Consider the following 13333-nt stretch of genomic DNA (forward strand, 5'->3'; position numbering starts at 1 on the left):
TGCACACACACAATCACATTAGTTTTTGTAATTCAATATTGAAAGGATTTTTCCAATTACATTTTCTTTCAAATCAGTCTCTTTAAAACTTTACAAAAATATGGAGAAATTTTCATTTTTATTTCATAGATATTCTGTTTCCACATACTGAGGAGTGAATCACCAAAAACGAGTGTGCAAGAAAATTGAAGACTTCCACTCAATACTTCTATGTGTTAATCTTTATCCCTTTCAGTTTATTTTTTTTTTCTTCCTGAAAGCTTTATTTAATTTCTCTTCTCCTACTTGTCACTGGTTTAAAATTTTTTTCTTCTCTTTTTAGTTTTTATTTCTAATTTGCTGATTTTCTCTGGTATGTCACTTTCTATCCTCTCATTTGCAGTGCAATAGGATTTTTCCAGATTGCATGAATAAGACTTATTTGAAATTCTTTTGACCCTAAGGTCAATAGAAAATTACTCTTGAGTTCTTTTTGTTTGCCTCCTTTCTGTTCTTGACCCTTTCCCTCTAACCTAGGTTTGTTTTCACTTCTTGCACATTCAGGATCTTGCCTGGGCTGAGTGGCAAAGCGAGAACTACGACTTGATGAATTACCCCCCTCCAATAGGAACGGAGCACACGTAAAATACCCCCTACTGCCTCTTGTGTGAGTGTGAGTGTATGTGTGTGTGTGCGCGTGATTCCCTGCTTTGCCAGTACTTTTCAAATGGAGAATATTCAATGAGATGCAATGTAATAATCTCTACATTAACTATGCAAGATGTAATACTTTGTAAAGAGATGAAGAGACCCAATTTCATTAGAATATGATAATGCAATATAAAATAATGCCTTATGATTTATAATAAAGCTTTAGCGTAGGATTTTGAGCCCCTGGAAATAAACCCTGTGTAAAATGCTGTCGTGATTTCTATTGCGGTGACTCCACCTTAGTCAGGATCGTGGTTGCCTCAACCAATCTGCCTCTTGATTATGAGGATGGGGTAAGAAGGGGCAGGGGTCATATTCAAACATTTGACAACCGACTCAGTATCAATTAATATATACATTAATATAAAAATCAAAAATTAAGAATGCATTACTTTTTATTTTCTTAAGTTAATGCATATGTTATCTATATTATAAACTATATACCAAGTAATATAAGCCATAACACAAATCACTCATCGTGTATCATTCAAATAATTTCTAAACAGCTTATTAATTTCTACAAATTATTGGTGTGCTCTTTCTTTTGACATGGATGACACCAGCTAAATGATGTCAGAGAGATGATTTAATACAGGTCCATCTCCTTTAGAGATTTCTCCATCAGATTTAGAGCCATTAGGTGACAGGAAATCTCAGTATGTTTATAATTTCTTTTAACATCAATGATATTGCCATCCTGCTGAATTATCTACTGGCCACTACTGAGTTAACAGTGATTGCATTCCTTTTTTTTCAGTCCTTAAATAGTGTGTGCATTTTTAAATATTTAGTATATTTATTATTAACTAAATCATAAAAATTCTTGTACGAATGTCCTATTTAATTAATTCATAAAGCTTTGCAAACATCATTTGGTCAAATTTAGGGCATCATAAATCAAGGAACTTAAACATTTATTATACTTCTGAGTTTTGTCATAAAAATTTCATTTTCATATGATTTATTAGAAAATCTATGTTTTCTCATGTAGTTTATCCCTTATTAATTTTTGTGTCAAATAGTATGTATAAACATTTTTCATATGTAAAATATCTTTTATCAGTTTTCAAGTTATCTCCAGTTTAAAAAGGGGAATATTTTTTTCCCTTATAAAGATAAAAAAGGATTGACATTTCTATTAGACTGTCATTTCTGAAAACCAATTCTCTTTTTTCTTTTTGTAAAAAACTTGTTTTCCAAATGCTAAACGTAAAACTGATTTGAAATGATATTCTTATATCAGAATTATTTTGTCAGGTAACTTCCATAATATTTTTCTTTGCTGAAATGATCTACTATTTCAATTATATGATAATGTTAAAAGTTCTAACTTTTTCTAAATATTTTTATTTTATTGATTTTTATTAACATACTTGATAAAGTGTTTTTGAAGTTTTTTATTTCAAAAGCTTTGCTTAACTTGAAAATTTTTATTATTACAAAAGCTTATTTCATGAGACTAATTTCATGAAGTTCTTTAATATTTTTCTCTTGATCACAAATGAATTTTAACAGAAATTGAATGTCATTATGAGGACAAATAAGTCTAGTAATTTTTATTTTACTTGTTTCATATAGGCTTGTATTGTAATTTCATTTAGATTAGTATTGAGGGTTTACTTTTTTTATTAATCAATTAATTTATTTTTGGCTGTGTTGGGTCTTAGTTGCTGCACGCAGGCTTTCTCTAGTTGCGGCGAGTGGGGGCTACTCTTTGTTGCAGTGCGCGGGCTTCTCATTGCGTTGGCTTCTCTCGTTTGGAGCACGGGCTCTAGGGCATGTGGGCTTCAGTAGTTGTGGCTCGTGGGCCTTAGAGCTCAGGCTCAGTAGTTGTGGTTCACGGGCTTAGTTGCTCTGCGGCATGTGGGATCTTCCCGGACCAGGGCTCGAACCCGTGTCCCCTGCAGTGGCAGGCGGATTCTTAACCACTACGCCACCAGGGAAGCCCAATTTTTATTTTAAATGATACAAATTCATATCATTATTTGAAATCAACATTTATATATTAAGTAAAAATAGCCCACTAATTTTTATTGAAAATCAAGCTGATTTTATTTCAAAAATACTAATTACATTTTAAATTGAATTGATTTTTGATATTGATATTTTTGACTTTGATATTTTATATATCAAAAGATTTCCCAGACTAACTGATTTCTGCACTGTATATTAGATAATCCAGGACTAGTTTCATTATTGAAAACATTTGTTTTTTTCTCAGATTCAAAAAATTCCAACTCATGATATCTAAAAGAAATACTTTGAAAATTTAAACTTTTGTCTCTTCCAGTGTTTTCAATAATTGATTATAAATTCTTTAATAATATTTAGCAAAAATTATGTGCTGAGGACAATTAGTGCTAGCAAGTAAACTAAAGTAAGTACCAAACAATTTGGAAATTCTAACTACTACATAAATCACACATAATGATAAACTGATGATTCTGCCAAAACATAGAATGTTTCATAAACTCTATGTAGTGCGTGAAACGGGCCCAACAAACTGCTAGTTCTGAAAAACGGTTCTCGGATGTTATTATAATAGGAATTCCATACATTTATCATGTATCCTACAAGATATATCTTTATTCTTTATCGTGCATCCACAATTAACTTGGAATAAGTTAATATTTTGATTTTTATAATTAATTGTATCAGTTATTACACTTTATATATTTGCCAATAGGTATGGCTGTATTTCAGTATTTTAATAATTGCTAGGTCACACCAGTGCATACTGACTAAATACAGTTTTGGAGTTGGGGTATGTGGAATGTTACCAGGTAGGAGTCAGGAGCGATAGCCTAGGCCTTGAGTGGAAAGGCCCTTTTATTTCTGAGACATTCTACAATTGTAAGTGGACTCTGGGTTTGATCTCTGGGGAGGTGGCTGAGACACTTCACATGCATCCATGCTTAGGAGTCCCTCTTCAGCGATTCTGTGTCCTAACAACAGAGAGAATAATATCATCTATACTAGGGAGTCACGAACAGTGACCATCATCCTGCACGTCCACCCCGCTTCACTGACTCCTTGTAAAGGCCCGCTTCTCTATGGAATGGGAGGAGACTAAAGGTTTTCATTCACTAGAGTTTTAATAAATCAAGTCTTGAACATATGCTCTTGTTATCAACAAGCACTTACGGCTGTTGAAAAATCTCTGAAGATCAATTTCTGGATTGCAATTTTTAACTTAAACATCTGGTATTTTCTGCCTTACACCACTGAATTTACTTATTAGAATTAGAAAATATTGAAATTTGTTCTAAATTAGTGCTTTTTAACCAGGGTCATACATCGAAATCACCTGCAGAGTTTAAAAAACTCTGTACACACATGCTCAATTCCCCAGAACAGTTACTGAATCATAATCTTCAGATGGGTGGGAGGAGGATGGAGAGAACATTAACACTTAGTGTTTCAAAGTTAACAGATGCTTCTGATTTCCACCCATGATGAAAAATCACTATTCTAAAGAAACGTAAAAAAAAAACAAAGCAAAAACATAATATGCATTAAAAGTTAATGATAGAAAAAGAAATTTGAAGAGCAACCTTGTTTGTATGTCACAAAACAATATGGTCTTTGTTTTACCATAATTACACATTGCTTCCTAACAAAGTCTTCTGCCTACCAAGTCGTGGTATGCATTTCAATACACCAGCCCTTTTTGTTTTCCTATGATCTAGCTCAGAAAGGTAAGCAGTAAAAAAATGAATAGACCCATTTGTTCATTCTGTTAAACCCACCTGTTCCTTTTGCTGTAATACTGACAAGTCTGTATCCTGAACACTCTTCCACTGCTAAGAGAAACAGGGAAGGTAGCGAGGTGGGAAGTTGCTAAGGAAGATGTATCTTGATGCTCTACTCCAGTGGTTCTCAAACTTTAGTGTGCATTGGAATCAGCTGGAGAGCTTGTTAAACCACACATTGCTGCCTCACTCCAGAGTTTCTTCAATTAGCAGGTCTGGGATGGGGCCCAGAAGTTGTATTTTTTAAAGTTCCCGGGAGATGCTGACACTGCTGATTCAGAGAGCCTGGTCTGAGAATCATTGCTTTACTCTCTGGTAACCCTCCTGGGTAGATAGATTTTAGCTGCCAGGAAAATGCTTTATTACATCATCTAAGAAGGAACCTTGATTTTAAAAACCATACAATTATTTAGCAGATATATTTGTATGAATTCATTTGAATTGGGGCTATAAGAACTTTATTACTAGGATCTAGCAAAAGTTTAATACTTCTCACCACCTACTGCAGCCCTCAAATGCATACACTTTTCCCCAAGCTACAGATTGTTTTCTTCCACCAAATAAATCAAGTTATGCAGCACCATCTGTTATGCAGTGGAGAAAAAGAAGAAACAAAATCAAAGCAAAAACCTTGGACATGAATGGAGATTCATGAATTTAGCTCAATGCCCTGAAGAAAGCAATGCAAAATTCAATCTAGCAATAGAGACTAACTCAAATTAGTGGCAAATATATTTTCTATGGAGTAGAGATGCTTTAGTAGTATTGTCGCAGCCACATATGCCTTAGGGAGCATAATTAACATGTGCCAGAGGTGCAGTTTCATTGGTACATAATTTCACACGGGAAGAAGCACAGTCAGACCCCAAACACTTGTTTTCTCATGTCTGATATGCAGACTTCCATGAATAAATTTGTTCATTAGAAGTCTGCAAATTACAGACATACATTACTTGATGTGTTCAATATGTTTAATAAATCTTCCCTCTAAACTGTTTTCCCCAATGAAAACTTATATTGCCATTTAAAATATTACTTGATTCATGGGAAATGAGAAGCAATTCTTTAATAGAGTAAATTTGCTTTACAAGAATTTCTGTTCTTCTGAAATTTCACTGATTTTACAGATAGAACCCCTCGAGACATGCCCTATAATGGTTTACTTTTACATGCAGTCCTTAGGTTTTGAGCCTATGCATTTCTTAAAAATCTGGGAACAACCCATTTAAGTGGCACTATTACGCAGGTATTCTTTTAGTAAAGAACCTGTAGCTCTCCCTTACTTCCAAGTGGCCACCAGTTGGAAACTGCATTGTTAAACAAGCCATCTTTGTGACAGTCCACTTAGAAAGCTGCTCTAGCTTTTAACACAGCTGATTTTAAGGTTCCTCTCAATCATGCCGGCAGTTTACGTACCCCGGTTTACACGGCTTCCCCAAACTACCACCATTTTCACCTAAAAGGAAACCTTAATAATTTTATTTTTTCCAAACAGAACTAGAGTCTTGCACTTCCAACACCAATGTGGGAGCACATCACCCTGTGGATGGGGGCGGAGCCTCTTATTCTGCAGTCATCGCTGACCGTCAAGCTTCAGTACACGGGAAAATGCACAGCAGCCATATTGCTGCTCAGGACTGGAAAAAAATGAGGCGGTCCCAGTGCTTAACTGTCTCTCTTCTCTTTTTGCTTCCCTCTAGCCCAGGAACAACAGCAGCTGATACACAGCAACCAGGCTGAGAGTCACGCCGCAGGTGGCAGAGGGATGCCCGAGCAGCAGCAGCAAGACTGTGGTGACACAGGTCACAGACTGTAATTACTGTCATCCCTAAACCCAATCACTGTCAACACTATTTATGATGACTTCCAAACAAGACATCACTTGGCTGTCAAACGTTTGATAGTGACATTAACATACCTCTCGATCCTTTTCTATTTGCCTGTTGGGAGAAACTATGGGTGAGCTGCAGGTTCCCAGCCTGAAGGGAACATGTGTAATTACTGGAGTTCTGTGTGCAGACACAGAAGGAGAATAAAAATGCTGTCATACTAGGTTGTAAGGAAATCACAGGTTTCCAAAATTAAATGAAACTTTTGTCCTGCAAAGAGTACAATCATGGAAGAACCTTGACATGGATGGGTGGACTGGATCATTTTAAGGGAGCTAAGAAGGCTCCCTTCCCTTGGTTGACAAGAGATCACTGAGGGGTATTGCTCACCGAGTAGGGCAAAGAATGTGGCTCAGAATCAACGAGGACCTCGTGTTGATCTAAAGTTGGCATGTTACATATTTTCTCATCTTTCTAATCATAAATATTTTACCATTCCTTTTAGACTTAACCTCATCTCTTAGAAACATAAAGTTGGTTACTGCTAAAAACATCTCACTATGTTTGGCATATATCTAGTCATACAGAATAAGGCACTCAAATTGAGAAATCTGATTTAAGGGGATCTCTTTAAGAATGCAGGTGAATATAGCTTTGGATCTGTACTCAAATTTTTTTAAGGGATTGAAATTCAGTATTTTCACAAGATACCGTAAAATCCTCCTTGAATTATTGAAATGCATGTGTAATGGCATGGAAAGTATCATTGCTTTATAAAGTGATTCTAACCAAATTCTGAATCTCTCTCTCTCTCTAAAGAATACCTCAGTAAAGAATAAAATTCTCAGAATATAGATACAAACTACATACGTACATGTAGTATATATACATATGTGTGTGTGTATATCTGTGGTTACATCTATTTAATGCTGGAGCATTGGATTTGAAAGCAGAAGATAAAGCATTAGCTCTGTAACCTCAAGCAAGGTATTTCAGTTTTCTGACCCTCAATTTCCTCATCTATTGAAAGTTTAACAACAACTCTTTCAGGTTAGCAAAAGAGAGACTGAAAATTCTAGACAAAGTTAAAACATTTTAGAAATCTAAGATATTAGAATGCTTTTTACAAATTTCTACCCCTACATATTAGTATAAAATTCAGGATGCCATTTGCTAAGTGCATATAATCTGTATTTTCAAATATGAAGTGCAAACATGGCTTATTTGAATGACCTTTCAATCTATCATGAAATTTGAGTGGTTTTTAAATATGTATGTTTAAACGTTTCCCATTTTCTCTTCTTCTATATGCAGCAGTGACACAAAAAATGACTGACCAGATGAACTACCAGGCAATGAAACTGACCCTTCTGCAGAAGAAGGTTGACAATATTTCTTTGGCCGTGAGTGATATAAAGAACACATACTCCTCACTGGAAGGGAAAATCAGTGAAGATAAAGGCAGGGAATTTCAATCTTTTCTAAAAGGTAAACGTAAAATAAATTATTCATTCAGTTGAGACAAACAGCAAATGACTCATTTATCTTTTCTCACATCATTTTGGGATTTTTGCTTTAGATTGGGTGATAGAGAAGTCTAAGATTTTTTTTGAATAAGATACTTTTAAATCCCTCAATTTCTGAAATAACTTGAAGCATCTAAATATTGTTTACTAATATAGTCAACTTTTTGTCTGAATATTTCATCTGACTTATTGACATTATGTACCTAGTTACAGTCTAACTTGTATTCCTTTATAGTTAAAATGAGCCGTACTTAATCTGCTCCAATTGTGGTTCGCAGCTCAAGATAAAGGTGAGGTTAAGGGATGATTGTCAGGGACAGCTAGATCCATGGTCATCTTAACGTTGATGAAGATATTGAGGATAAATCTAAAGTGTATTATTATCCCAGAAAGTATCTCGCTCATGGAATATAATCAATAAAATATATTCTAAAACATATCAGGTTGTTATTCATAGAAATGTGAGTCAGTTTTGCCTGAATTTTGTGCTCTTAAAAACAGCAGGCTGTGTTCCTTTCTGGAGGATCTACAGGCTGATCCATTTCCTGCTAATTTGAGTTGTCAGAATTCATTTTCTTGCGGTTGTAGGACTGAGATTCCATTTTCTTGATGACTGTAAGCTGGCTTTTTCCCAGCTTCTGGAGGCCACTGCATTTCTTGGCTTGTGGCCTTGTTGAGCCCTCATGGCAGCTCTCAGGCCCACTCCTCTGCCTTCTCCTTCCTCTGTAAGGACTCATATGATTACATTGGACCCATCTGGATAATCCGGGATAATCTCCTCATTTCAAGGTTCTCAACCTTAATCACATATGTCCAGGCCCTTGTGTCATGGAAGGTAACATATTCACAGGTTAAGGGCATAAGGGTGTGAACATCTTAGGTGGGGCAGCATTTTTCTGCCTACCAGAGAGATGTATGCTGAATATATAGTGAGAAATTGCCATGGTAGTGTTCTGTACGATACAGTGGGGCCCCTTGATAGTTTCAATCAATCCAGTCTTAGACTTCAGGGAAGGTTTCTGCAAAGAAAAACCATCTCAACTGATAAGGGATCAGGGGGAGTTAGTTCGGCAGAGGTTTCAGGTAGCGCACAGATATTCCAGAAAGTATTTTGGTTACTATGCGCATCTCAATTCACTGGGCTTATTGTTTGTTCCCAAGTTTCAGGATTATTGGTCCCTTTCACTTTGTTTTATGCATAAAACATACTCACTGTACACCCCATTTCTATCACTGACAAGTTATTTTTTCTCTATTTTATGTGGTTCACATGTAAAAGAAATAAAAAGGTGATTTCCATATCCTTTACCAGTACAGAGCAATCATGATTTTTTTTAATCATGTAAATTATTGATGCTATTAACCAACTGAAAGACTCTGTCCTATGTTTCTGGCATGCTCCCTATGGCTAAAACTTACCCATGGCAAGCATGAGAGGAATATATTTTCCCTGAAGTGAGCATGAGAAAGAAGTGAAATAGGAACAGTACATAATTGACTATAACCACAGTAATGAAATTTGTCTAGCAAAATTTGGTTATCATAGCCTCAGTGAATTAGGCCTGTCAGCAGCTGTTTGTGAACCTACTAACAAAAATTCTGACCCAGACATGGGAAAAAATACACACTCACAGCAACAACAACAACAGTATTCCCTCTTCAACAGGACACGTTAATCATTTACTGAGCACAATCAATTACGAGAACCAGATGGCTTGCAGTTAATGAATGTTTATACAGGAAACAAAAACTAAATTCACCCCCAAGGCACTGTGTTTTCCTGAAACCACCACCCCTTCTCTGGCTTACTCTACATCCAAGTTGAGAAGCAGTGCTTCATCTGCTAGTAGCCAGAGAAACTGTTCAAAATCAAATGCCCCAACACCTTAAGAAGTATCTGAATCTTATGAATAGGCCATGCATTCACAACCACAGAAGCGACATGCCCAGGTGTCTGATAATCAAATATGTCTGTTGTTACCAAATACAATATCAAATCGTTTAGGAAGTAGAAGCACTTGAGTCACATGACACAGAATCAAATAGAGTTAAAATGATGTGCCCACTCATACACTGACATAAAGCACTTTGATGTATCCTTGCAAAATCAGATTCTTGCACGGTTGTTTCTTTAGTAACAAATTATAGAAATATTATCTGAAAAGCTTGTTTTCCTGAAACGAGCTTTTAAGCTAATAATCTGTTTGATTCCTTTTCAGACACTGCTGTGATTTTTACCCTGTGCCCAATGTAGTTTTCCACTGAAGGTTTTTTTTTTTCCTCCTTTTTTACTTCCATTAAATACATCGGTAAATCAGCAGTTGCATTCTGTTACCACGATCGTTATGTTGGGAGAGGAGGAAAGGGGAAAAAAGGCAAATGCTTTCTTAGAAGCCAAAAAAGAAAAAATGATACCCCCCCCTTAAAAAAATGATCAGAAGAAAAAAATGAAGAGCTATGAAATAAAAACTAAGATTCCCTAAGCCCAACAGAGCTCAAAGGAAATCAGAAGAGCTAATAGAAAGTAGAAGGAAGGCAGCAGGTAGGCCCAGAAGCTAAGGCCAATCCTGTTCCTAAGGGGGGCAGGGGGGGGAGAAGAAAATGGTTTCCCAGCCCCAAGGCAATGAAACATCTTCGCTACTGCTCCATGGGGAAAACTACACAGAGAAAGAGCTTCATTTCTAAGAAACTTAAGGGAGCCGGCGTAGTTCTTCCACTTGTAAGGATGCACTGGCTGCTTTGGGGGGCTAGTGGGTGCTGGGAAAAGGAGGGGAAAATGTGTACATGTTTCAGGGCCACGGGAACTAAGGCTGTCCCTGGTAAAGGAAGGGAATTTAGGTGTAAGTGGAAGACCCTAAGCTGGGTCCTTCAGAATCTCAGCTTCATGGATTTCTCAGCTTCTCTGGGACAGGAGGCAGTCTGCAAGCCAAAAGGGCAGAAAGGTTCCAATCCTAGGTCACTATGGCCTCTCCTATCTTATTTCCTCCAATTTCCTCAAAACCCTGGGCTAGAACAAGGAGGGATTTAGAGTTCTCTCTTGCCTTGATGGCCTCCCAAAGACATCTTAAAATACCTGATGAGGGATGTGAAAAGAGACTAAAGATTTAGAAAGGACCAACATCCTCTGGTGATGTGAGATAGTTATGAGGGACCCTCAGTGCCAGTCGTTCCCTGTCCACAGGAACAGGTGTTATGGTACTAGGGGGCCACAAGTAGGCCTCTGTGGTACTACCCTCCTAGTGGTATGCGGATTAAACTACTGGTTGCATGGTAATGGGTTTGGGGGGTAAGCATGGAGGGACCAAACCGAAGATACTAACAAAGGAGAAAAGAAATAGGGCCTGACGGGAGGTGGGGGGCAGAACAGACTGTACAGTGGAAATAAAGATCATACCTATTTACAGGGAAGTAGAAAAGACATGGTAATAGGTGGATCAAATTGAATGGGAACCCTGGGAAAGGACAGAAAACTCTTCCATCTTGCTGACTCCTTTTCACTCCCCTACAATGGCCTGTGCTATCCTGAGACTGCTCTCCAGCTGCTCAGTTAATTCCTCAGGAAAGATTAAACGTACACCCAAGAGTCAGGCTGACCAGAACATAGGTGAAGTAAGAATCAGAAACTAGCAATGGAGATTGGGCTTGAGTAGCTGCCACCGGTACTGTTCTCTACAGCCCCTCCCCAAACCTCATATACACCTCGGATTACACTTAATTAAAAAGTTAAGAGGGCAGGTAAATCAATCAAACCCCCCATAAAACAGTATCACAACTGAACTACCATCAATTAAAGTACAAACTGCAGGGGGGATATAGGGTCTGGGTCTGAGGCCATCTGAGCGCCAGAGAGAAAAAAATGCATATGTGTAAGTCAGAGGCTGGTCCCTCCCTGTAGATCACAGTAGAGCCAAAGATGCAGGCAGCCAGTGAAGATTCTTTGGAGGACTCTGGGGTCCAGAATCTCCCCCACTATGGGGGAGAAGCTACCTAAGAGGCTGGGTGAGGGGACAGTAAGCCTTGGAAGAGTTCCTGAGCCACAGATGACACTGCATCTCCACCTCTGCCCAGTTAGCTAACAACAAGACTCCAACCTGGTGCCTGAGAGCTTGCCTTCCCATTCTCGCCTCTACCTAGAAACACCCTCCACAAGGCCAACTCAGTGTTTCCAAATATGAGAACTCCAGCCACATAAAAACAAAAAGGAAATATTTCCTTACTCCCCTCTGCTCTGAGGCTTACTTTCCCCCAGGGCCCCTAATGTGACTGAACTGCAAACCTCCTTCCTCAGTTCCTGGGTTCACTACCTTCTCCATCCCGGGGAGGGGAAGAAAAAGAGGATCAAGAACAGAGACTGACCGAAAGCAGAAGGGGAAGGGGAAGGAGACAAAAAGAGAGTTTTCTGAAAAAATGGGGAGGAGGAGGAAAGATAAGTAGGTCACTGTCTTGCACCTATAATACAAAGTGAAGAAAGTTTGATTTGGAAGGTAAGTCCTGGGGGATCTGCCCCCCAAGCCCCAGAGTAGGGGTAGGAGGCCAGTGGCAACAGCTGCCTGGTGTTGCTGAAGCGTTACAAAGTGCCGTGACGGAGCTGTCAAGGGGCAGCCCTTGGGAGCCAGGGCCCAGTGTGCTGTTACCGTAGGGGCTGTGTGCTGAGCGGTGGGGGCGGAGGTTAGTTCTGAGCTCTCGCGCTAGCTCCATCCTTGTTTGCCGCTAGCCACCCCTCAGTTGCCACAACACTGGCTCTTGTTCTGCTGGGACTGCTCGTGGAGATCCACACCCCGGCTTCGGCCTGCTGCACCCCCCAGATCCTGGGGTTCACTCTTCGGCAACCTCTTAGCTATCGCCAGGAAGAGATGGTTCAGGTTCACAGCTGTCTTGGCTGAAGTCTCCATAAACAGTAAGCTGTTGTCATCTGCCTACGCCTGGGCCTCTTGGTACTCTGCCGTGCGCTTGCTGGCCAGGTCAGCTGTGTTCCCCACCAGGGCAATAACGATGCTAGGACTGGCCTGTCGCTGGAGTTCCTTTATCCACGTCTTTGCTCAGGCGAAGGTTTCCTGATTAGTAACGTCATAAACCACAGCTGCAGCTTGGGCACCTCTGCAGTACATGGGGGCCGAGCTATGGTATCGCTCCTGCCCAGCTTTGTCCCAGATCTCAAACTTGACTGTTGTGTCCTCTAGACAAACCGACTGGGGGAGGAAGGCCGCTCTGGTGATGCTCTCCTGGTACTTGTGGAACCGCCCTTTGACAAAACGTCATACCAGGCTACACTTCCCCACTGCAGACTCACCCAGCAGGACCAATTTGAACTGACATATTTTGCTGGCCTGGGGCTGCCCGCTGGGCCTGGCTGTGCTTCTGCTAGTCATGGCTAGATTATAAGAGTGGGAAAGGGTGGAGGGAGGGGGATGCCACAAAGCGGCAGAGGGGGGAGGGGGGAGGGGGAGGGGGAGGGGGAGGGGAGAGGGGGAGGGGAGGGACTTCCAGGCTTCAACAGTCCTGGGCCTCCGTCTCCCCCCCGTAGGGCCCAAGCCCG

At 39.5% G+C, this 13333-nt stretch overlaps 1 protein-coding gene and 1 pseudogene across 1 annotated transcript in view; one reads left to right on the forward strand and one right to left on the reverse strand.

The window, feature by feature from the left end:
• The window catches only part of MMRN1 (multimerin 1), a 72304-nt gene that overhangs the window by 38044 nt on the left and 20927 nt on the right, over positions 1–13333 (forward strand). The window contains exons 7-8 of the mRNA XM_027116918.1: positions 6143–6244; positions 7586–7759. Coding sequence (XP_026972719.1) covers positions 6143–6244; positions 7586–7759 — 276 coding nt within the window. The remainder of the gene's footprint in view (positions 1–6142; positions 6245–7585; positions 7760–13333) is intronic.
• LOC113625955 (ras-related protein Rab-5B pseudogene) lies at positions 12519–13206 on the reverse strand (annotated as a pseudogene).

This window comes from Aethalodelphis obliquidens, unplaced genomic scaffold, assembly GCF_003676395.1.
Source record: "Aethalodelphis obliquidens isolate GAN/ISIS:26980383/991018 unplaced genomic scaffold, ASM367639v1 scaffold17, whole genome shotgun sequence".
Lineage (NCBI taxonomy): Eukaryota > Metazoa > Chordata > Mammalia > Artiodactyla > Delphinidae > Aethalodelphis > Aethalodelphis obliquidens.